Source organism: Emys orbicularis, chromosome 5 (assembly GCF_028017835.1).
Source record: "Emys orbicularis isolate rEmyOrb1 chromosome 5, rEmyOrb1.hap1, whole genome shotgun sequence".
NCBI classification, from domain to species: Eukaryota; Metazoa; Chordata; order Testudines; family Emydidae; genus Emys; species Emys orbicularis.
In genome coordinates, this window is record NC_088687.1 from 143,213,447 (window position 1) to 143,239,197 (window position 25,751).

The following is a 25,751-nucleotide window of genomic DNA, read 5'->3' on the forward strand; positions in this document are numbered from 1 at the left end:
TAGGCTGTTGGCTCCTCCAAGCATTTCCGTGCCGCAGAATGAAGTTGTTCCGGGGGAAAGGTGCCACCCTGGCAGCTCTGGAGACTGCAGGCCATGCCCAGCAGGTAACGGAAGCACCACCATGGGCCTGGTGGAAGGTAATGGACGCACACCCGTTGGTGACCTGGAGAAAACCCCCCTCGGACAGGAAGGGAAGTCAGTGTCCGTGGCCCAGGCTGTCCTCACCTTTTTCTGGGTAAGGGTCTCCAAAGGTGTTAACTTTGCATTAGCTTAACCTACACAGTTTTAGCCTGTAGGTAGGTCTCTTGCATTACAGCCAAACTTACTTTTAATATAAAATCTATAAGCCTAATACATCAAATACTCAAATTATATTTATACAGACAAGCAAATTAATCCTTAGGGCTACACGCCCCGCCTGGGGTCAGACAGGCACGGATGCCCTTAGCCCAAACGCATCCCCAGCTATGGTTTTTGATTATCTCTACCCTTGGAATGTCAACCCTTTGGTTCCTTGAAGTGCACCAATGCAGTCTGATTTAGCAACTGGGCCACGGCCCAGCACACAGAGGGAATGAACAGAACAGGTAACCATCAAGTGATCCATCCCCAGCTTCTGGCAAACAGAGGTTAGGGACACCATCCCTGCCCATCCTGGCTAATAGCCATTGATGGACCTATCCAGTTCTTTTTGAACCCTGTTATAATATATGGAGATATACCTATCTCATAGAGCTGGAAGGTCATTGAGTCCAGCCCTCTGCCTTCACTAGCAGGACCAAGTATTGATTTTTGCCCCAGATCCCTAAGTGGCCCCCTCAAGGATTGAGCTCACCACCCTGGGTTTACCAGGCCAATGCTCAAACCACTGAGCTATCCTTCCCCCCTAAGGGCTTTAACTGTTGTCCTCTCTCTTTCTGTGTCTTTAGTAAAAGGGTAAAAAGATTTGAATGGCGGAGTCGCCAGCCATAACATGACACTAGAAGCCAAACCTCACTGACGGGTTGATTGTTGTAAAAGTGAACATGGGTGTCCTTAACTTATCCCGTGTCGGGCCCGAGACCCCCCCACCCCAACACAACAGCACCTGGGTCCTGGCCCATGCCAAGGTCTCCTTGGCCAGTGGTTCTCAACCAGGGTGTGCGTATCCCTGGGGGCACGCAGAACTCTTCCAGGGGGGACATCAACTCCTCTAGAGATTTGCCTAGTTGTACAACAGGCTACATCAAAAGCACTAGCGAAGTCAGTACAAACTACAATTTCAGACAGACAATGACTTGTTTATACTGCTCTGTCTACGATACACTGATATGTAAGTACAAGATTTATATTCCAATTGATTTATTTTATAACTAGATGGTAAAAATGAGAAAGTCAGCAATTGTTGAGTACTAGTGTGGCTGGGACACATCGATATTTTTATGTCTGATTTTGTAAGCAAGTAGTTTTTAAGTGAGGTGAAATTTGGGGGTGCGCAAGACAAATCAGCCTCCGGAAAGGGGTACAGTCATCTGGAAAGGTTGAGAGCCACTGTCCTAGGCACTACAGTAATACAAGCAATAAATTATAACAATAACAGGGCTCCAAATTGACATCTGGATGTCTCAACGGCAAAGCGAAAGACCTTATATTAGAGTCCAAGTTTAAAAACTGGATTCAGATTAATTAAGTCCTGGAATACCCCTCACACCACTCCCTAGGCATGGATCTCTAGGTGTCTGGCACTGTTATGTTTAAAGTCAGGTAAGCCATGAGGTTTCTGCTCTGCCCCACAGCTCTAGCTAAATGCCCAAACCCCATCCCAGCACTGGCTCAGTGTAAGCACCTGGAATGGATTCCTAGGGGAGAGCCTCTTCTCTGGTTGTTCCCAAGTCTCAGTCTGGGACCCCAGGGCAGATGCGCGCGACTCACCTTTGATCTGCTGCAGGTACGGATACGCTGGATCTCGGCTTGGGTCGGAGGGGGAGTCTTCTTCAGTGGCCAGACTCAGCACGTCCTCGGGAAGCTGGTTCAACATGGGCAGCAGTGCCACGCTGATCCGCTTCAGCTTTTTGTTCTCCCTGTTCACCTACCCACCGGGGTGCAAGAAGAACAGACAGGAGCCCTTTGTACTGAGGCAGAGTGCAGGAAGGCTGCTGGACATAGAACTCGGAGCGGCTCTTACACCCAGAGGAAATGGGAGCATAGGCCAGACTGGATCAGAACCAAGGACCATCTAACCCAGGAACCTGTCTCTGACAGCGGTCAGTGCCAGCTACTTCACAGGAAAGGGAAGTTTCCTTTTAGCACGTTATAGTTAGTGTCTCCTCATACCATGAAACCCCCTTCTGAAACCCCTGATTATATTTTTAGTGTTTATTATGACAACTCCGGATGTTCTCTTTATCCACATAGCTGACCAGTCTCTTTCTGAATCCTGCTAAGCTCTTGGCCTCAATAATTTCTTGTGGCAATGAGTTCCACAGGCCAACTGTGCATTTGGTGACAACATATTTCCCCCTCTCACTTTTGAACTGGCTGCATTTCAATGCCAACAATTTTTGTCTCATTTGTTTCCCTTTATCCCCTCCCCAGGTGTCACATGCTGTTTGGATTTTCCCTGCTTACATTGCAGACAGTGATAATAATGGCATCGTAAAGTACAGCTAGTTGTAAAATTTTCCCAAGGAAAACTGATGAAATTTAAGAAAATTTCATTTTCTTGGTGAGGATTTTAATTTGGAAAATTGTAACTTTTCAGCAGAAATTTGAATTCCAGAAAGATCTCAGCCAAACAAAAATATGTAGATTTGGCAATCTGCCACACTGCCTCATGGGAGCTGTAGTTCAGGCGCCTCATGCTCACATTTGCCTCTATAGGCCAGGCTCCCTGGTCAGACTACATCTCCCATAATGCAACATAATCTCCCCTCTCAGGGAGTCCCGGGACATGGTGCATCATGGGAGATGTAGTCCACCTGAGGAGCCCAGCCTATAGACAAGAATGAGCACATGAGGCACCTGAGCTACAACTCCCATGAGGTGCCACGGCAACATTTCCAAATACATGTTGGGGGTGCTTGGGTTTTTCAGCGAAAAAATTCTGTTTTCCACGCTTTTCAAACCATTTCATGTGGTGGAAACCCCAGTTTAGCTGGACAGTTTTCAAGCAGCCCTAGCACTGAGTCTGACAGCCCCGGGAGGCAGGCAGGGATCACTTTGAGGAGCGGTGTGACTGCTGCTGAGTGATGCTTCCCCTCCCCTACCTGCTTTGGCCCTGTGCTGGGGACCAAGGACTGGCAGCTGGCTAACGCTGCCCTCGCCGCTCCCTGGGCCTTACCTGGGCTGCGTAGACTTCGGCTTGTTTGCGACATGATACTTCAATTTCATACTCCCCCTCCAGCGCCGAGAGCTCCGCCAGCAGCCTCTGCGACGCTGCGAATGAGAAGGGGAAGCTGGCAGAGGCAGGATTCAAGCACCCCACTCCACCCCCAACACAGGGTTCTTAACCGAGCGCTCCCTCTACACAGCCTGCCTCCCGGGCTCTGGCTCTGGCCCCCATCACTACAGCCCCACACTCATTCATGGAACTTTCCCAGTACATAAAAACATAAGAACTGGCCAGACTGGGTCAGACCAATGGTCCATCTAGCCCAGTATCCTGTCATCTGACAGTGGCCAATGCCAGGGCCCAGCGCACAAGTCCCCCTCTGCCTCGTAAACAATTTTATGTAAGTCAGCAAAAGTTGGAGCCACAGAGCCTGGGTCAAACTGGATTGTTCACATTGAAAAAGCTGGGCTAAGGGGTCTGCTGAGCTCCAGATAAACTCATAAGAACGGCCAGACTGAGTCAAACCAAAGGTCCATCTAGCCCAATATCCTGTCTTCCAACAGTGGCCAATGCCACGTGCCCCAGAGGGAATGAACAGAACAGGGAATCATCAAGTGATGATGAGCCCCTGGTGCTCATTCCCAGCTTCTGGCAAACAGAGGCTAGGGACACCATCCCTGTCCATCCTGGCTAATAGCCATTGATGGACCTGTCCTCCATGAACTTTAGTTCTTTTTTGAACCCTGTTATAGTTTTGGCCTTCACAACATCCTCTGGCAAAGAGTTCCAAGGGTTGACTGTGTGTCATGTGAAAAAATACTTCCTTTGGTTTGTATTAAACCTGCTGCCTATTAATTTCATTGGGTGACCCCTAGTTCTTGTGTTATGAGAAGGAGTAAATCACACGTCCTTATCTACTTTCTCCACACCAGTCATGATTTCATAGACCCCAGTAAGGCCAGAGGGAGTTAAGGCCCAGAGCAAAGTAGCCCAAGGCCTGTGACAAAGCCAGCAACTGAACCCAGCAGTATCAGCTTAGACAAGTGAGCCAAGCATTCCCCAAAGTTACAAAAGAAGTTTGCATGTTCCTTTTTATTTAATTGATAACTGAAGGACAGGTAAGCCTGTACACGTTAAATGAGTTAACAAAAGTGCTTCTTGTGGCCTTTTGTTTCGATTTAAATCAGTCCCAGCTCACTTTCTCCAGCAGCACCCGAAAGTTTGAAGAATGTAGTGCTGTGTGGGGCTCAAATCTTGCCAGAGCTAATAGAGCCTGTCAAGGGCGCACCGCTCACTGCTGGACTGGCACTTTCTCCTGGTCATGCCTGGGGATTAGCTGAAGGACGACACCCTCCCGTCCGCAGTGTGCACCCCGTCACACTGACTCCGCCTCCGTCGGCAGTCGCTCTAGGAACTGCCGCATCCTCTTCATGTCAGTGTCTGTGTTTCCCCCTTCCGGGGGTCAGTATCTCGCGGTCCATGCGTCCAGCCAGTTACCTCCCCTCATATAGGGGCGACTGTATGACTTCGTTCTCCAGCACGTTGTCATGGGGCGCACCACTCACTGCCGGACTTGTGCCTCCTCCTGGTTGCTCCAGGGATTAGCTCGAGGCCGACTCCCATTCGCGGTCTGCACACGGTCACTCCAGGAACCGCAGCATCCTCTTCGTGACTCGCAGTCCGTTCGTCAGGCCACTTCTCCAGGGGCGAATGGGGGGGACCCGGTCCCCGCCTACTTCGGGTCCCAACCCAGGGACCCTGCAGATGGCAACCACATGCTACGTCCCCTCCAACGGCTCAGTACATTTCCCTGGGCCACTTCACCACAGCCCCAGCACCTTCTTCACCCTCACCTCAAGGCCTCAGCATATCAGTTCTGGCAGCCACTCAGGAGCTCCTTCTGGCTCCCCCCAGTCCCTGCCAGCAACTTCTCTGTCCATGGTGCTAGATTCCCTCCATCTGCTAGGAATCCAGTCCTCCCTCCTTGAGCTCCAAGCCATGATTGACTGGTTCTGACCCAGCAGCTTCTTTCATGTGAGACCGCTGGGCCCTGAATGGTTGCTCCCTCCAGCGCCCAAGGTGCTCCGAGGACTCATCTCCATGGCACTCCTGGGGTTAACCCCTTCTACACCTGTGTGGGGTAGACACCCCATCACTGTGCCGCAAGAAGCTGCCTTGTTACCAGAATTGTTACCAGTTTATCCCCCTCCCCGGGCATCACCTTATAAGGGACTTGCTGCGGTAACCACTGCTTGGTGAGGCCATGGCAAGATTGTAGCCGTTATGATCGGTTCAGGACTTGGTGACATATATTTGGAATTGGTGAGATGTTAAAAGTTTCAGTAATAGCTTTGATGTTGTGTGAGACCTGAGAAAAAGAGGATTTCCATTAAGATCTCAAGAAGAGAGACGTTCAATCAATAAGGAAGGCAAAATAACACCAGCACTGGAGGTTTTGAAGAAAGATGGGAAAAGAACGCGGCAATTTCAGACATCTGGTGCTGCATCCAGATATGGTTAACAGGCACTACTGGGAGTAACATATTATATTGTTGCTTCTTCTATTTGCTTCTTTCAGCTAAAGTAGCCATTTGGGCTAATGAAGGCCACTGTGACTTGAAAAATCTGTCACAAAGTGCGTCTCTACACGGCTCATCACAAGAGCACACGACAAGTGACGTTTCTCTTGAAATGCTTAGAGCAGGAAAGCACTTCTATGGATGTGAGCAAAGGCGTCCTGCTGTCTTAGAGCATAACCAGAAAGTCAGGAAAAACAGAGAGATTTTGAAGCAACCGGCTGATATTTCAGTTGTTTTCTCTTGTCAAGAACTTGCATTATGTGACCAATGTGAGACGGAGGAATCTGTCAGACAGGGGAAGTTCAAGGAACATTTTGAGTATTGCTTTTTGTCAAAAAATGGGGTCGATGGCTTATTGGCAGAACAATGTATCCATTTTTTCCAACCTAAGAAAGACAATTCAGGATTAATTGATCGAACGCACAGCTGAAGAAATAACATTCTATATTAAAAAAAAAAAATTAATGGAGATATCCTATCTCCTAGAACTGGAAGGGACCTTGAAAGGTCATTGAGTCCAGCCCCCTGCTTTCACTAGCAGGACCAAGTACTGATTTTTTGCCCCAACTCCCTAAGTGGCCCCCTCAAGGATTGAACTCACAACCCTGGGTTTAGCAGGCCAATGCTCAAACCACTGAGCTATCCCTCCCCCCATATGGTTATTATATTGACCGGGAGATTGAAAAGTGCAGCTTTTTCACTTGCGAGGTAGACAAAACAACCACGCTTTCTCCCTTAAGCCAGCTTTCACTTGTGTTGTGCTACCTGGACAAGAAGAGGCAAACACAAGGGAAGCTCATGGGTTTTAAAGATGCCAGCTCAGATCGAAATTCAGGTGCTTTGACGCAGGTTGCGAATTCAGTGATATTAGAATACGACTACTTGTGTCTCAGTCGTATGATGGCACTGGAGTGCTGGCTGGTGAGCTGGAGGTCTGAAAGCCCTAATTAAGAAGAAAAGGTTCCTCAAGCATTGTTTGTGCGCTGTTTTGCACACAGATTAAATCTAGTTCTCCAGTAAGGGGCACAGTGTATTAAAGAAACCTGTGGCTTTTTTGCAACCTTGCAAGGCTTCTCCATATTTTTTACATGCTCCAGCAACCACAGTGAACTGCTGGACCAAACTGTGGGCAGAAGGGCCTTCCCTGGGTGCAGTTCAATGGCAGAGTCTACGTGCCATTGTCTTGGAAAGAGAGAAACCGGGTAAAGTGTTTCAGGAGATGTTCAGTGCCTGCGGGTGGGATGGAGAATCTCAGCGACATGCTATAGGATGCCTTGCAAAATTAAACAACTTCTAGTTTCTGTTCTTGGCATACTCCTACAGTAACATCTTCAGCATCACCGACATTCTCTATGATCAGACAAGGCGGGGGAGGGAATATCTTTTATTGCACCAACTTCTGGTGGTGAGAGAGACAAGCTTTTGAGCTACAAAGAGCTCTTCTTCAGGTCTGGGAAATGTACTCGGAGCATCACAGCTACATACAACGTTGCACTGGGTCCAATGATGTTATTGCATGCTTTGTCTCGAATCGAGAAAGGCAGACTGATCTCCACTATCCATTAGATAAGCTCCCATCTCTCTTATTGGATGTATAACTCAATTTCTGGCCATGCCAGGACAAACTGGCTTGTTTATTTTGAAATTTTTGAATTCATGAATTTTTATACCATATTTGTGCCTTTATAGTGAATATTCCACTAAACAAGATGTGATTGTCAGGTTCTGATTTGCTGATCAATTATACACGCATTTTTTTTAGTGCTAATGTTGCTTTTTTTTTTAATTGATGGGGGTATATTATAGTGACATAGCAACGGCAGTCTGTTATTTGAATGCATACTCAATTGAAGCAGAGGCATATGACATCAATGTCAATTTATGTTTAGGACTTTAACTAAAGCCGATATTTAATTTAATATGAAAATCTTGGTACTTGTAAACTATTTTTGTTTACTTGGAATTGCTCTTCTTCTTTCTCTGTAAAGAGATTCATTTAGGGATGGATCACTCGATGATTCCCTGTTCTGTCCATTCCCTCTGGGGCACCTGGCATTGGCCTCTGTCAGAAGACAGGATACTGGGCTGGATGGATCACTGGTCTGACCCAATCTGGCTGTTTTTATGTTCTTATGATTCTTTTCCATGTATTTAATACTAGCTATCCAATTATAAATTGGGTGGGAGTGGAAATGACTATTTTGTGAGGTGTGCCTCGTCTGTCAAAAATGTCCCAGGCCACCACTGGACCCGTCACCCCAGGTCTGTAGAGTCCTAGTCCAGCACCCTACCCACTAGCCATCCCGGAGCATCCCTAGCTGTTTTGCTAGCCAGGTGGAAAATGGCTTCAGCATGCCAGTAGCTAAGCAAAAAAGGCCAGCCAATCAGTGGAGCAAAACCAGCCAGCCAATCAGAGCTGAGCCAAAAAAAAAAAAAAAAGGCGAGTGCTATGCCTCCCTCCCGGAAGTTGGTACCCAGGACAAATGCCCTGCTTGCCTGCCCCTAGAACCAGCCCAGAGGCCATCCTTCCTGGCCTGGTATCCTGCAGCCTACTGCCAGTGTGGCTGTGTCTTACACTTGGCAGTTACAGATGGGCCCAAAGCAAAACGTGCCCAGCCGCTGGGGCACGTCCAGAGCTTGGCCTGACGCTGGCGGCTTGATCCGGTTCAGCTCACCTGTACAAACAGGTGACGAAACCGCCCCTGACCTGGGGGGGTTGGACTGTAAACCCTTTGGGGCAGGGGTCATCTCTCAGCCACATCGGTGTGACTGGGGCTTCCAGACCCTAGGGCCACCCCGAGAACAATCTTGCTGTCCTCACCAGCCCCTCCCCATCAGCAGCAGATTCAGTCCCTGTATCTACCACAGCCCTTTAGCTCCATACGTTGCTCAACATGCCGGGAGGTGACCAGGACCCCGGGGTCACCGACGTGAGCTACAAAGCAGCTTTGTTAGCTGCTGCCGATAGCGGGGTTATCGCCCTTCCCGTGGTCCCAGTCACCGGGGGCAGCCTCCCTCACTCACGCACAAGAAGTCAGCTCGCGACATGTCCGTAGCCCACATGTTTTATCGATCCCTGGAGCGAGCAGGATGATGGGGGATCCCTACCGGCCGGGGAGGGCTGTTTGCCCACCCAGTGGGAGGTACCAGCATGACCGGGGATGTTTTCTCCTTTAAAATAAGCATGTTTGATATCCATACGCTGCTGCAAAGAGGGGATGGTCGCTGGGCTGAGCTCTCCCCAAGCTGCCCAGGCGAGGACCCGTCTGCAGCTCGTGGTTATTCAAGAAGACGGTGCGGGAGATCAGAGCAAAGGTGGGCAAGCCACTGGGGACACTCAGTATTGTGCAACGCACCATCCCGGGGTAGAGAAGGGGGGTGATGGAGCAGCACAGGTCCCACGTATCTGGGCAGGGAACCCGACTAGAACGTACTCCTGCTCCTAGCACCATGGGGTCGCTTGTCTATGCAGCTGCGGGGCACGTGTTCGCAGCTCAGCAGATGGGCCCCTCCCCTCCCTGTGATGCAGGAGGGCCCCCGATTCTGTAGCCGCACAGTGCACAGAGTGGGCTGTGCATCGCTCCCAAAGGGCAGGGTGGCTGTCTGGTCCATTAACGTATGTCTACACACTGAAGCCAGGGGTGTCCTCTTCAGCTTGAGCAGACATACCCAGGCTAGCTCTGATTGAGTCAGAGTGCTAAAAAGAGCCGCGTAGATGGGGCGGCGTGAGTGGCGGGATGGGTTAGCCACCCAAGTATGATCCCGTCTGAAACCCTAGGTCTGTACTTGGGCGGCTCGTGTGTCCCTCTGCTCGTTCCGCTGCTATTTTTAGCATACGAGCTTGAACAAAGCTGGTGCCCATATGTCTGCCCGAGCTGGAAATTACAGCTCCAGCACTGGTGTAGCCGTACCCTGGGACTGCCAACTCTATGCGGCAGGGCCCTTGACATCAGGCTGTTCGTACAGCGCCTGGCACAAAGGGGCCCTCCTCCTGGTTGGCCCGGTGGCACTGCTGTAATAAACATGAGTCATGCTATCGAGCTGCAGGAGGAATGGAACGGCTCAGCCAGCCAGGCAAACAGCCTGTTTTCCCAGGTGTCCCCCGGTGGTCACAAGGAACTGCAGGCAGGAGGCCAGATTTCATGGTCATCCTCAGGTCGGATGCACTGGGCAGTCAGTGCACCCCTTGGCTTTAATCCACAGCTTGTCTGGTAGGCAGAAAAAATGGATTCACCAGACCAGAATTTTGTTCATTCCAGGCTGAGAGGAACAGGTCTGGACAACATGGGGGTTAGAATCTCCCGTGCCCTGGCTTAACCAGTCTCTGCCCATGGTACAGTAGCACCAGAGGCCCCGACTGAGTTCAGAGCCCTGTTGTGCTGGGTGCGATACAGACACGTCGCTGGGGAAAGCTAACGCACAGGGAGGGGATGTGACTTGTCTAAAGGCACCCAGCTGGTCGGTGGCAGAGCTAGGGAGAGAACCCAGGTCTCCTGGGTCCCAGGTTAGCTTTGGGAGACCAGGCCCCGCTATCTACTTCCCAGCCTCCATATCCCGCCATCTTTAATGAGCCTGGAGATTACACGCCTCATAAATGTCCATGGCTCTCTCCTGGGAATTCTGGGGGGAAAGGAGAAGAAGAAGAGGGAGGCCAAGGAACAGGACTCACCTTGCTCAAACTCAGACAGCTTCTCTTTAGCTTCATCCCTCTCCTGGAGGAGGGCCTCATGCTGCAGGCAGAAGCAAGGAGACAACACTTCATTTTTACACAGCACCTTTTGTCCCGAAGGATCCCAAAGCACTTCACCCACCACTCAAAAGCAGCCACCTCTGGGGTGGTGCATGGCACCTTTGTTTAACACCAGGCCACGGTTAGGGACAGGAAGCAAAGGATCCTGTATCCAATTAAAACTGCAGGGGATTTGAGGAAGGAAACGTAGTCACCCGAGTTAGGATTTGGTCAAGACTAGTGGGTTACCTGCAGCTCTGGAGCTTGGTCATTTTCACTGACCATGACTGATCAGGACGTTGGTTTTGTGTTTCGTCCAATGCCCCCCATGGCACAGGGCCATGAGAGAGGGACTATTGCCCCATAATCGGTCCCCTTGGCGCTACCGTCTCTGGGCCAGGCTGGGTTAGTTATTTTGGTCCGGATCCATTTGGACTGGTGGAGGGCTTTGTGAGTGGAAGGGGGGCCTCTGGGGGAGATGTGGACTCTGCTGAAATAATAAGTCTCTCCATTCAAGAAGGATTATGCCCAGAGAGATTATGCCCTTCGTGCCAGGCTCTGTATGAACACCCAGCAAGGGACGGCCCCTGCATTCCGTCATGCAACGCAAAGGCAGGGGCTGAGGACACTTTGCCCAGCACTTTGTGAACTCTGCCCAACGTGAGGACTTGGGGACAGTGCTTTCCGCAGGAATTGAAATGGGTGTGTGTGTGTTTGAATTTACAGGGGGGGTCAGGGCCGATGAGGGGTGAGACCATGAGGGTGAAGGTGGGCTGTATGGCACCATAGTAAAAACTGAAAAATTTTTCATGACCATTTTATTAGATTTAACTCATGTTTTAAAATCATCACACAAATTAAAGTTGGCTACTCAAGCCTTCTATGAAACACGACATCTACATCCTTCTTGGTTTCTTCTTATAATTTTGCACAATTCTGTTAATGAACTTCTTGAATGCAACGCGTTCATCTTCGGTGGCTTCTCGTGTGTCCGGTACTTCCATTCCTTCAATTGATCTGCTCATTAGTTCATTCACATGATCAGGCAGAAGGCGACTTCTTTCAGAACACAAAATTCTATTCAGTGATGAAAAAGAACGCTCAACTGTAGCTGTCGTGATTGGGAGTAGCAAGAGATGAATTCCTACTTCTTTCATCCCAGGAAACCAAACACAAAGATCGGGTCGAGCCACTAGTGATGATAAAACAGAAGTTGAAGTCAAATCTTCATTCATTTGTCGTATGATATTCCACTTTGTGTTCAAATGCTCTATTCTGTCCTGAGCACATGGCAGCCCCATTGCTGGTAGTGCCGCACTCCACTCAACTGTCGGTGTTTTATAGGACAGGATCTGTAAAAGCTAGTGTGACAGACCCAGACCAGTGGGGTACAGGAATCTAGTAGAGGGCAAATATACTGGTCACTGGATGAGTAGTTTTCTGTTCCCTGAGTGACCAGAGCAGGGGCTGCACTAGAGTAATCAGGAACCTGCTAAAACCAGTTAAGGCAGGCAGGCTAATTAGAACACCTGGAGCCAATTAAGAAGAAGCTGCTAGAATCAATTAAGGCAGGCTAATCAGGGCACCTGGGTTTTAAAAAGGAGCTCACTTCAGTTTGTGGTGCGAGTGTGAGGAGCTGGGAGCAAGAGGCGCAAGGAGCTGAGACTGAGCGGGTGTGCTGCTGGAGGACTGAGGAGCACAAGCGTTATCAGATACCAGGAGGAAGGTCCTGTGGTGAGAATAAGGAAGGTGTTTGGAGGAGGCCATGGGGCAGTAGCCCAGGGAGTTGTAGCTGTCATGCAGCTGTTACAGGAGGCACTATAGACAGCTGCAGTCCACAGGGCCCTGGGCTGGAACCCGGAGTAGAGGGCGGGCCCGGGTTCCCCCCAAACCTCCCAATTGACCTGGACTGTGGGTTCTTCCAGAGGGGATGGTCTCTGGGCTGTTCCCCAACCCACATGGTGAATCTCTGAGGCAAGAAAATCTGCCAATAAGCGCAGGACCCACCAAGATAGAGGAGGAACTTTGTCACACTACGTAGAGGTTGAGTAGAATCTAGAAGTCACTGTTGTAGATTTTTAAGAATCAAGTCTGTTTACTTTTTCAGTTGTCTTAACAAACACTTCTTGTCCTCTTCACTTAAGGATTCAATATAAATGCCTTCATTAGTCAACTTCTGGACTGAAGTCTTTGCTTCTTCCAGTACTTTTTCAATGGATAGCTCTCTGATTGATCCAAATGTAGCTTCTATTGCTGGACAAAGATCTACTCCTGTTGTAGCAGATGCCTGGATGGCATTGTTTAATGATCCAAGTGGTTTCAATAGTAGACTTATGAGAGAGAACGGCAATAGTCTTCTCTGAACGTAGTAGCAAAAGTAATCCACCAGCCTCACTACTTCGATCCATCCCATCTTGGCAGTGTGATAGACCCAGGCCAGTTGGGAACAGCAGAGTAGCAGAAGGGAGATATACTGGCCACTGGATAAGTAGTTTTCTGTTCCCTGAGTGACCAGAGCAGGGGCTGCTCCAGGTTAATAGACCACCTGACTCCAATTAACCTGCTAAGAGTCAGGTGAGGCTGTTAAGCACCTGACTCTAATTAAGGCCCCTCTGATGCTATAAAAGGGCTCACTCCAGTCAAGCCAGGGGGAGGCAGAGGAGAGGAAGTGTGTGTGAGGAACTGGGAGCAAGAGGTGTGCAAGAAGCCGAGAGTGAGTAGGCGTACTGCTGGAGGACGGAGAAGTACAAGCGTTATCAGACATCAGGAGGAAGGTCTGGTGGTGAGGACAAAGAAGGTGTTGGGAGGAGGCCATGGGGAAGTTGTAGGTGTCGTGCAACTGTACCAGGAGGCACTCTAAACAGCTGCAGTCCACAGGGCTCTGGGCTGGAACCCGGAGTAGAGGGCAGGCCCGGGTTCCCCCCATACCTCCCAACTCCTGATCCAACACAGGAGGAATTGACCTGGACTATAGCTTCTACCAGAGGGGAAGGTCTCTGGACTGTTTCCTGACCCACAGGGTGAATCTGTGAAGCGAGCAAATCCGCCAATAAGCGCAGGACCCACCAAGGTAGAGGAGGAACTTTGTCACAGTAGATACTTTCCAAAGCCAGTAATAACAGCTGGAGTAATTTTAAGACAACAACCAAGGATCACTCATGAGAAAGCCAGAGGGTTTTCCCAGGTTGGACTAATTTGAACTTCAGTCCCAGTGTATCTTCTATATTTTCCAAGATATTTAGACTTTTTGGACTCTTGCTGAAAAAAGATCATAATGAAGACATTAATTTTATAGCTTTTAAAATGTCTGTTGAAGAGTCTGCCACTTGTACTAGCACTAGTTGGAGTAGATGGCCTCTGCAGTGCGTATAGGAGAGATTAGGGTTACACTTTTATCTGAGCAAAGCTTGTACTCCACCATGTCTTCCAAAGAAGTTTGCAGCTCCATCAAATGCACAAGCAGCCATCTGTTTGGGGTCCAATTGACAAGCATTTAACTCTTCTAAGATGTGGGTTGTCACAGATGCAGCCGATGTGACTTCTATAACTTGAAGATCTAGAAATGCATCTACTGGCCTACCCCTGACATCAAGATAACATACACAATGACTTAATACTTGATGCCCATTTGCATCGGTGCATTCAGCAGCCATGTATGCAAATTTTTTGAATGTGGTGAGAGAGTTCTTCACTTTTTCAACTGTTGAGTCTTTCACTGTTGTACTGCATGCTTCTAGCCAGTCAGTTGAGTTTCTTGCAGAAAGATAGTGAGCATTTGCTGGTCTTGTTCGGAACCAGTGTTCAACTTCAGGATGAACAAGTGACAAAGCCCTTAACATTGGCCTCCAGTTTGTAGTGTGTGGTATCTCTTGCTTAAATAGAAAGTAGGATGCCACAGCCATGTTTGTTCGCCTGAACTGTGTTGTGTCTCCAGCATTCTTAACAGCCTCATTAACACTCACCGGTGCTGTCCTTAGTCTGTAGAGACTCAGAGTTCAGAGGTGCTTTCAAGTGAGTTCACCTCCCAGGTGGGGGGCAAGAAGGCACTTTGCTCGTTCCTCCAGCTGCTCACTGTTCGCTCTGGCCATTGTTCGTTGTGCCACCGTTCACTCCATCGCTCTCTTGCCAATGGCCCTGCACCGTCACCTTCTGCTGCCACCTGCCACTGTGACCTCTGCGAGTTGGTCTCTTGAGGTTCCACCAGCTCTCAGTGATTTCAGCTGAGCTCTCAGTGGGGGAACCTCACTGCTAGTGCAGGCTGGGCCCTCTCTTCCACAGAAGCACTGTCCCACAGCAGGTCTAAGCAATTAGACCTGATTATCAGTGATTTCAGCTGTAGTGGTCACTTAACAAAACAAAAGACTATCTATGGAGACTAATCAGCTCTGTCTTTAAACAGTGGAGAGGGGCAAGTACAAATAGTACTTGTGACTCAGGCAGACCATCAAGCAAAACACCTGTCCCCACCCTCTCTCTTGATGCCCTCAATCAGCACAGGCTAAGTACAGTTCTACTGCCCTTTACTCATACAATAAGAATAACATTTCATTACCCCCTCCCCGCCCGCATTCAAGTGATTTGTAACCCAACCCCAGCCAAAATCTATTACTTGGGCAACACAGCTCTGTTTGCTGGATACCTAGGTAGATTAGGTGTGAATGTAAATACAATCTGGTCCTGAAGCCTTTCCCCCCAGCCCCCAGCTCATCACTAGCTGTCAGGGAGAGCTCATTTAGACTTCGCTTACAAATCATCATTTGAAATTATTAGGTTGGCCAACATCACCGAAATGAATGCACTGACATTGTCATAAAAACAACAGCCGTATAAGGAAGCTAGTCTATGTTCATACTTTTCAAATCTATGATACTTTTTCAGATACACGTATTTTATCATACACTGTATATGCTTTTAAAGTGTGTATTAATGTTTCAATTTCAATTCAAATGTCCAAACAGTCACTAAATTGGCAACACTGCATGTAACTAGTTCACAAAACTGTGGGGGTGGGGGGTGGGGAAATTCAGGGGGTGTGTGGGAAATCCCTGCTTGGGGAATAAAAACAAAACAGAAAACGACTCTGTACCGTAGCCACTTCTTCATCCTCAGAGGACTCGCTGTCAGACTCCGGGATGGCTGCAGGGAACAGAAAGCAGAGCAGGAAGTTACCCCGGTCAGCAAGAAGCATGAAACCTTTGCAGGAGCGCTCAGCATTCCAGCTGAAAGGTCCTCATGTGCGTTCCAACCCCCCGGGAGGGACCCAGCACCCTCAAATACCCCAACATCTATGGGAGTCGAGAGTGCCTTGTGCCGTGTCCCGGGACTAAGTCATCTGCTCCAGAAAAGCAGCCACCACTGGTAGCTTCATGCATTTACACCATAGTATTGCCAACTCCTGCGATTGTACCGCAAGTCTCATGTGAATTAGTATTCTCCTTCAAGCCCCAGCTCCTGGAGTCATGTGAGGACGTGAGAATCCACCGTTCGTTGTTTTTTAAAAACGTCTCTTGATTTTTAAGCCATGAGATGCTGGCAGAGCAGGTGCCAGCTCATGCCAAGGCCCCTAGGTCTCAACTTAACACTGACGTAGCTGGAAACCAGTCTGGCTCAGTTGTGTGTTAGTGTTGTTCAGATAGGTATTGGAATGATAAGAATGTGTTTGGTGTTCAGACTTTATGGACTGCTTGTAAGTTGCTGCCTGTGTTAATCTCACTTCTAATACCTGTAGCCCATGTGATAAGGTGACATTTAAGTGTTTGCTCTGTAACTGCAAATCACCAGACGGGAGAGGAGCATTAACGGGTGTGAATTACTAGGGGCCGACAGGAGGTGGTGTCTCCTGTCCCTCAAAGGAGGCCCATCAACGCCAGATGAGCTATTGTGGAACATCAGGGGACAAAAGACTTTGTTGTTTGCTCTCCACCCCACGGAATTTGCAACTGGAAGCAGAAGCGGGGAAGGAATAAAAAGCCCTGACAAGGAGGAATTGTATCTTTCATGCTGCTTGGACGCTGAGGGGCAAGGGATACTAAGCATAAGCAAAAGATCCCCAGTGCTTGGCCTGGGTTAGCCCCAAAAGACACATAGAGCTTGCCTATTCTAGAAACTTCTATGACTTTTTGAAACTTAAGATTGGAACTGATGTGTGTATCTGTGTTTACCTGCTTTAACCTTGTAAATAACTCTAATTTCCTTTTCCTACTTAACTAATCTTTAGACAATTTATTGTAGGATTGACTACAAGCGTTGTCTTTGGTGTGAGATCTAAGGTGCAACTGACCTGGGGTAAGTGACTGGTCCTTTGGGAGTGGGAGTAACCTGGATATTGTTGTGATCTTTGGTGTAAGGGACCATCTGTCACAAAGGCAGGCTCACTTGGGTGGCAAGAGAGATCGGAGTACCCAAAGGGACTGTCTGTGACTCCATATTCAGGCTGTTATAGCATCTGAGAAGTTCACACTTGATAAGTGGTTAGTGAAATCTAAGTATAAAACTCACAGCCAGTCTGGGGTTTGTGCCCTGCTTCTTAGCAGCCTGCCCCGAGGCGGGTCCTCACGCCCCGGAGCCCCCGCAGGACAGCTTGCCAAGCCAATCTCATGAGCTTTTAGGGGCCTGACTCAGGACTGTGGCGTGGCTGGGGCTGGCGCTGCTGCTTGCTTTGCATCAGTTTCCCCATTGCGAGGATTTGACCCCATTGCTCAAACAGGCGTGCAAGGAAGTGAAGCCCTGGGAACCATGCTGGCCCCTGGAAGCAGCTGGGAGCCCAGGAAAGAAGGGTCCATGTACGGTGTTATCTGGGCTTAGCAGGGAACATAAGAACATAAGAACATAAGAACATAAGAAAGGCCGTACTGGGTCAGACCAAAGGTCCATCTAGCCCAGTATCTGTCTACCGACAGTGGCCAATGCCAGGTGCCCCAGAGGGAGTGAACCTAACAGGCAATGATCAAGTGATCTCTCTCCTGCCATCCATCTCCATCCTCTGACGTACAGAGGCTAGGGACACCATTCTTACCCATCCTGGCTAATAGCCATTTATGGACTTAGCCACCATGAATTTATCCAGTCCCCTTTTAAACATTGTTATAGTCCTAGCCTTCACAACCTCCTCAGGTAAGGAGTTCCACAAGTTGACTGTGCGCTGCGTGAAGAAGAACTTCCTTTTATTTGTTTTAAACCTGCTGCCTATTAATTTCTTTTGGTGACGCCTAGTTCTTGTATTATGGGAATAAGTAAATAACTTTTCCTTATCCACTTTCTCAACATCACTCATGATTTTATACACCTCTATCATGTCCCCCCTTAGTCTTCTCTTTTCCAAACTGAAGAGTCCTAGCCTCTTTAATCTTTCCTCATATGGGACCCTCTCTAAACCCTTAATCATTTTAGTTGCTCTTTTCTGAACCTTTTCTAGTGCTAGAATATCTTTTTTGAGGTGAGGAGACCACATCTGTACACAGTATTCGAGATGTGGGCGAACCATGGATTTATATAAGGGCAATAATATATTCTCAGTCTTATTCTCTATCTCCTTTTTAATGATTCCTAACATCCTGTTTGCTTTTTTGACCGCCTCTGCACACTGCGTGGACATCTTTAGAGAACTATCCACGATGACGCCAAGATCTTTTTCCTGACTCGTTGTAGCTAAATTAGCCCCCATCATGTTGTATGTATAGTTGGGGTTATTTTTTCCAATGTGCATTACTTTACATTTATCCACATTAAATTTCATTTGCCATTTTGTTGCCCAATCACTTAGTTTTGTGAGATCTTTTTGAAGTTCTTCGCAATCTGCTTTGGTCTTAACTATCTTGAGTAGTTTAGTATCATCTGCAAACTTTGCCACCTCACTGTTTACCCCTTTCTCCAGATCATTTATGAATAAATTGAATAGGATAGGTCCTAGGACTGACCCTTGGGGAACACCACTAGTTACCCCTCTCCATTCTGAGAATTTACCATTAATTCCTACCCTTTGTTCCCTGTCCTTTAACCAGTTCTCAATCCATGAAAGGACCTTCCCTTTTATCCCATGACAGCTTAATTTACGTAAGAGCCTTTGGTGAGGGACCTTGTCAAAGGCTTTCTGGAAATCTAAGTACACTATGTCCACCGGATCCCCCTTGTCCACATGTTTGTTGACCCCTTCAAAGAACTCTAATAGATTAGTAAGACACGATTTCCCTTTACAGAAACCATGTTGACTATTGCTCAAGAGTTTATGTTTTTCTATGTGTCTGACAATTTTGTTCTTTACTATTGTTTCAACTAATTTGCCCGGTACCGACGTTAGACTTACCGGTCTGTAATTGCCGGGATCACCCCTAGAGCCCTTTTTAAATATTGGCGTTACATTAGCTAACTTCCAGTCATTGGGTACCGAAGCCGATTTAAAGGACAGGTTACAAACCTTAGTTAATAGTTCCGCAACTTCACATTTGAGTTCTTTCAGAACTCTTGGGTGAATGCCATCTGGTCCCGGTGACTTGTTAATGTTGAGTTTATCAATTAATTCCAAAACCTCCTCTAGTGATACTTCAATCTGTGACAGTTCCTCAGATTTGTCACCTACAAAAGCCAGCTCAGGTTTGGGAATCTCCCTAACATCCTCAGCCGTGAAGACTGAAGCAAAGAATCCATTTAGTTTCTCCGCAATGACTTTATCATCTTTAAGCGCTCCTTTTGTATTTTCATCGTCAAGGGGCCCCACTGGTTGTTTAGCAGGCTTCCTGCTTCTGATGTACTTAAAAAACATTTTGTTATTACCTTTGGAGTTTTTGGCTAGCCGTTCTTCAAACTCCTCTTTGGCTTTTCTTATTACACTCTTGCACTTAAGTTGGCAGTGTTTGTGCTCCTTTCTATTTGCCTCACTAGGATTTGACTTCCACTTTTTAAAGGAAGTCTTTTTATCTCTCACTGCTTCTTTTACATGGTTGTTAAGCCACGGTGGCTCTTTTTTAGTTCTTTTACTGTTTTTCTTAATTTGGGGTATACATTGAAGTTGAGCCTCTATTATGGTGTCTTTAAAAAGGGCCCACGCAACTTGCAGGGATTTCACTTTAGTCACTGAACCTTTTAACTTTTGTCTAACTAACCCCCTCATTTTTGTATAGTTCCCCCTTTTGAAATTAAAGGCCACAGTGTTGGGCAGTTGAGGTGTTCTTCCCACCACAGGCATGTTGAATGCTATTGTATTATGGTCACTATTTCCAAGCGGTCCCGCTATAGTTACCTCTTGGACCAGCTCCTGCGCTCCACTCAGGATTAAATCTAGAGTCACCTCTCCCCTTGTGGGTTCCCGTACCAGCTGCTCCATGAAGCAGTCATTTAAAGTATCGAGAAATTTTATCTCTGCATTTCGTCCTGAAGTGAAATGTTCCCAGTCAATATGGGGATAATTGAAATCCCCCACTATTATTGGGTTCTTAATTTTGATAGCCTCTCTAATTTCCCTTAGCATTTCATCATCACTATTACTGTCCTGGTCAGGTGGTCGATAATAGATCCCTAATGTTATATTTTTACTAGAGCATGAAATTTCTATCCATAGAGACTCTATGGAACCTGTGGATTCGCTTAAGATTTTTACTTCATTTGAATCTACACTTTCTTTAACATATAGTGCCACTCCTCCCCCTGCACGGCCTGTTCTGTCCTTCCGATATATTTTGTACCCCGGAATGATTGTGTCCCATTGATTGCTCTCAGTCCACCAGGGAACAATCCGACATGGGCTGGAGGAGTGTCCGGGGCAGACAGACCACGCGTGACTTTTCCATCTCTTAACGTCTTTGATTGATGCGATGCAGGAAGCTGGGGGCGCCGGTGGTGGGGTTTGGAATGGGGACCGCAGCAGCCAGGGCCCCCAGGGATAGAATTCTGGGGTGAACCCCCCCTCACAGAAACACTCTCCCCCACTCTATGAGAAAGAGCAGAGCCAGTGACTCTGACCCGTCCTGGCGTAGGTGAAATGTGCTGCAATTCACAGGCCACTGCTGCCTACCCAGGCCATGTGTGAAGGAGGAAAGAATGTGGGTCCCATTTACAGGACGGGGGGCTGTATCCTGGAGTGCAGTGATGCTGAAAAGGACGTAGGGGCCGTGGCAGATGACCAATGGAACATGGCCTCCCAGGGCCATGCCGTAGCTAAGAGGGAGGACACGACCATTGGATGCATAAGCAGAGGAATATCAAGTAGGAGTAGGGAGGTGGCATTGCCTCGGTATATGGTATTAGTGGGACCGTTACTGGGACACTGTGTCCCATTCTGGTTATCTACACTTCAAAAAGGTCACTGAAAAATTGGAAAGCAGCTTTCAGAACATTACCGGGCAGTCTGGATATGCTGGATTCCCAGTGTCCTCCTGTTCAGACTCTAGAGTAACAAACCCGGGGCCGTTCAGGGCTGCCATGTGGCTTCATACCACAGCCAGGCCAAACTTCAGAGCAAGAGCAGAGACAGAGCTCTGATCCGCCAAGCCCCCCACCTATCTGGGCGAAATGGCAATCTCCATTAGCTACTAGCAGTATAGGGCCCATGACACACAGCGAAGCAGTTCAGCTTCCATCCTGCAGAGGGCAGTGGTATGCACATACCAGCAAGGTCATTACAGTTCTATAACATGGAATCATAGAACTGGAAGGGACCTCGTGAGGTCATCTAGTCCAGTCCCCTTCACTCATGGCAGGACTAAGTATTATCTAGACCAGGGGTCTCAAACACATGGCCCACAGGGTTATTTTCTGCGGCCTGCGAGCTCCTCACTCCCCCCCCGCCCCAGCGTTTACCTAGAGCGGCTCCAGCCCGACGTGCACCAGGGGCAGAGCAGGGCAGGGCAGGCTCCCTGCCTGCCAGCCTGCCTCCGTGCCACTCCAGGAAGCGGCCGGAACGTGGGGAGGGGCGGGGCGGCTCTATGTATTTTGCCGCCCCAAGCACGGCAGTCAGGCGGCTTTCGGTGGCATGCCTGCGGGCGGTCCACTGGTAACGTGGATTCGGCGGCATGCCTGCAGGAGGTCCACCGGTCCCGCGCCTTTGGTGTCCCCCGCCGCTGAATTACCGCTGAAACAGCGGGACCAGCGGACCTCCCGCAGGCATGCCACCGAAGGCGGCCTGACTGCCGCCCTCATGGTGATCGTCAGGCCGCTCCCCCGCGGCTTGCCGCCCGAGGCACATGCTTGGCGCGCTGGTGCCTGGAGCCGCCCCTGGAGAGGGGGGGCACATGGGTTTGTGTGTTGCTCTTGCTTCAGGCACCGCCCCCAGCAGCTCCCATTGGCCGTGGTTCCCCAATCCTGGCCAATGGGAGCTGCTGGGGGTGGTGCCTGAAGCAACAGCCACACACAGACCCCTGTGCCCCTCTTTCCCCACGTTCTGGCCGCTTCCCGGAGCGGCACGGGGGCAGGGCAGGGCAAGCAGGCAGGCAGGGAGCCTGCCCTGCCCCCGGTGTGCGCCGGGCCAGATCCTGCCCCCCTGCAGCCGAGCCCCCTGCCCTGAGCCCCCTGCTGCACCCCACACACCTCCTGCACCCTGACCCCCTGCCCTGAACCCCCTGCCACACACCTCCTGCACCCTGACCCCCTACCCTGAGCCCCCTGCTGCACCCCACACACCTCCTGCATCCCGACCCCCTGCCACACCCCACACCCCTCCTGCACCCTGACCCCTGTCCCCTGCCGCACCCCACACGCCAACCCCCTGCCCTGAATCCCCTGCCGCACCCCTCCTGCACCCCGACCCCCTGCCGTACCCCGTGCCCCTCCTGCACCCCAACCCACTTCCCTGAGCCCCCTGCCGCACCCCACACCCCTCACCCCTGCCCTGAACCCCCTGCCACACCCTGCACCCTGACCCCTTGCCGCACCCCTCACCCCTCCTGCACCCCACACCGTAACTCCCTGCCCTGAGCCCCTGCCACACCCCACACCCCTCCTGTACCCCCTGGGGACAGTGAGGGGCAGATTTCGGGGAAGGGGTTGGAATGGGGGCAGGGAAGGGGTGGGAAGAGGCGGAGCCAGGGCGGGGCCTCATGGAAGGGGTGGAGTGGGGGCGGGGCCGAGGGCGGCGGGGGGGAGGTGTCAGTAATGCAGCCCTCGGGCCAATGTACTAGTCCTCATGTGGCCCTCGTGGTCATTTGAGTTTGAAATCCCTGATCTAGACCATTCCTAACTGGTGTTTGTCTAACCTGCTCTTAAAAATCCCCAATGATGGAGATTCTACAACCTCCCTAGGCAATTTATTCCAGCGCTTAACCACTCTGACAGTTAGGAAGTTTTTCCTAATGTCCAACATAAACTGCCCTTACTGCAATTTAAGCCCATTGCTTCTTGTCCTCTCCTCAGAGGTTAACAAGAACAATTTATCACCCTCCTCCTTGTAACAACCTTTTATGTACTTGAAAACTGTTATCATGTCCCCTCTCAGTCTTCTCTTCTCCAGACTAAACAAACCCAGTTTTTCCAATCTTCCCTCATAGCTCATGCTTTCTAGACCTTTCATCATTTGTGTTGCTCTTCTCTGGACTCTCTCCAATTTCTTCACATCTTTTCTGAAATGCGGTGCCCGGAACTGGACACAATACTCCAGTTGAGGCTTCAGCAGCGCGGAGCAGAGCGGAAGAATTACTTCTCGTGTCTTGCTTACAACACTCCTGCTAATACAGCCCAGAATGATGTTTGCTTTTTTTTGCAACTGTGTTACACTGTTGACTCATATTTAGCTTGTGATCCACTATGACCCCCAGATCCCTTTCCGCAGGACTCCTTCCTAGGCAGTCACTGCCCATTTTGTATGTGTGCAACTGATTGTTCCTTCCTAAGTGGAGGACTTTGCATTTGTCCTTATTGTCTGGATTCTACAGGTATGGTCACTTTAGCAATGCAGACAGACCTAGATGGACGGGTCAGACTCCTCCAGCCTCACCCCTTCGCCTGACATCAATGAGACTGCAGTGGGGTTAAGATCCCCATACAACCAGCAGCTCCTGCACTGGACCAGACCATTAGCCAGCCCAATCTGCCAGGGGCCAATGCCAGATCGCTCGTAGGAAGAGAGACATTTCCAGTAGATCGCTCATTGTGCGGCACACAGCGGAGACCCTTTCTCCTCGACTCAGCTGATGATCAGCTGATGCCCTGGAGCATGGGATCACCCTTGTAACTTGCAAGTGCAATTGCACATGTGTATTCTCACTAACAAACACTCGGATCCTTTTCTAAGAACCTGCTCAGCCGTTTGCAGCTCATGTTATCACATGCACTCGGGGGGGGGGGGGGGGGGGGGGGGGCTTACCTGGCAATTGGCTAATGCTGTCACCGGCACAATCCATTCTGATCCAAGCTGACAGAGCTGTGTCTCCACGCTGGTGCGGCCTGTTGCCTCTGATGTGAGTCGACTGGTCTCCTTTCCCATCTGCACAAGAGGCTGGGCGTATTCCATTCCTCAGCCACATGGGGAACCGAAACCTTCCCTCTTCCTGTGAGCCGGCACCTCCAGTGGTGCATGCAACCCGTAGCAATTGTATCAACGCAGGGACTCAGCAGCGTGACAGGACAGGGCTGTTTCACCAGCAACTTGCAGGAATGATGAGGGTCTAAAGGGGCCCTGAACCTTGTGATCTCATGGGCACTGGTGCAAAGGGGGCATGTGATGGTGCGGGACTCACCCCTGTGGCGCCTCCTGCTGGTCGTCTCTGGGAATTAGTGTTTCTAGCCTCTGGAGCGCCCTCTGTAGGCTGGTGTCCCACTGCCGCTGGCCCCCATGTCCCTCCCAGGACCCGGTGCCCCTTGTCTTTGGGGTGCTGCCCCCTGGCAATACCTCTGCAGTCTCAGGGTCTCCCCACCCAGGGGAACCCCCAACCCTCTATCCCCACCTTGCCTCAGTCGTGGGCTACTGCCAGTCACCATCTAGCCCCCGCTCACTGGGGCAGACTGCAGTGTAAAAGCCACTCATCATAGGTGTCATAGAAATTTCTGTCCGTTCCAGCTGAGGAACAAGGAGAGACGGACACAGCTAGCCAAGCAAGGAGCCCCGGGAGGGGCGATCCGTTTATTTCAATTGCAATCGGGTTCAAGCTCATAAGTCAGCCAGAACAAAGAAAACACTTACACCAAAGCATTATATGCAGTTGCTTATGATAATCTATCGCTCTATGACTGGCCAAAATTTGCCATCATTACCATACATAATTAGCAAGCTACATGTATCTGCCCCTCTTATGACCCCTTATTGTTCATCTATTTGCCCCCTCCTCCTTGCTTATTTTGCAAACCAAGCAGTTTATCTACAGGACGCAGGCACAGAAAGGTCCATTGTCTGCAGGTTTGGAGTTTGGCTACATTTCCTCTTGAAGGAACTTCCTGACTACCTATAGCTGACCCTGCATTTTGTCCTTCTTCTTTCTCCCATGTGTACGTGACAAATTTGCCCCCTGGCAGTTAAGTAGAATAATTTTATATCAATAGGCAAGGGGGGTTTGGACCTGTTGCCTCTGCCTACCCATGGGCTGCCCCCTGCAACCCCAGTACCTAACTGGCCTTAGACTAGGCCACAGCCTGGGGTTTTCCAAGCCGGAGCTCCCCAGCTCCCTTGGCCTTCCCCCAGCCCTGCTCCACTCCAGGTACCTTCTCTCAGCTCCCTGCAGCCAGGTCCCCCCCTCTCAAAGCTAGAGAGAGTCTCTCTCTGGTGTCTGGCCCCAGCCCTCTTATAAGGGCCAGCTGGGCCCTCATTAAGCCAGTCTCGGCCTGATTGGGGTGTGGCCCCAGTTGAGGCTGCTTTCCCCAATCAGCCCCGCTTTTCCTTCCCTGCCACAGCCCTCTCCCCGGGCTGATTTAAGCCTTTTAAGGCAGGAGCGGGTGACCACCCCGCTACAGGGCACAAAATACTATGGGAGAGATTCTGTTTTACACTAGGGCCTTGTCTGCAGGGGGAAGCTATTCCAGCGGAAGGCAGGGAGTGAATGTAAACGGCTCACTATTTCAAAGTGAGCGCATCCCCCCCGGAGCTCTTCCAGAGTCGCTAGTGTGGAATAATTTACCCTGCAATAGCTACTCCGGTCAATGGCGCAGACAAGCCCCTCGCCCATTTACACCTCTAGCCTTAAAGTGGCTTTAAAGTGAATACACCTGCTTTACGGCC

At 49.8% G+C, this 25,751-nt stretch overlaps 1 protein-coding gene across 1 annotated transcript in view; it reads right to left on the reverse strand.

Moving 5' to 3' along the window:
• LOC135879707 (shootin-1-like) overlaps nt 1–24,053 on the reverse strand; it is a 41,903-nt gene extending 17,850 nt beyond the window's left edge. The window contains exons 1-6 of the mRNA XM_065405757.1: nt 23,907–24,053; nt 21,679–21,823; nt 15,705–15,754; nt 10,559–10,619; nt 3,320–3,414; nt 1,912–2,068 (exon numbers count right to left, since the gene is read on the reverse strand). Of these exons, the coding sequence (XP_065261829.1) occupies nt 1,912–2,068; nt 3,320–3,414; nt 10,559–10,619; nt 15,705–15,754; nt 21,679–21,823; nt 23,907–24,053 (655 nt within the window). The remainder of the gene's footprint in view (nt 1–1,911; nt 2,069–3,319; nt 3,415–10,558; nt 10,620–15,704; nt 15,755–21,678; nt 21,824–23,906) is intronic.
• Between the last annotated feature and the right edge of the window lie 1,698 nt (nt 24,054–25,751).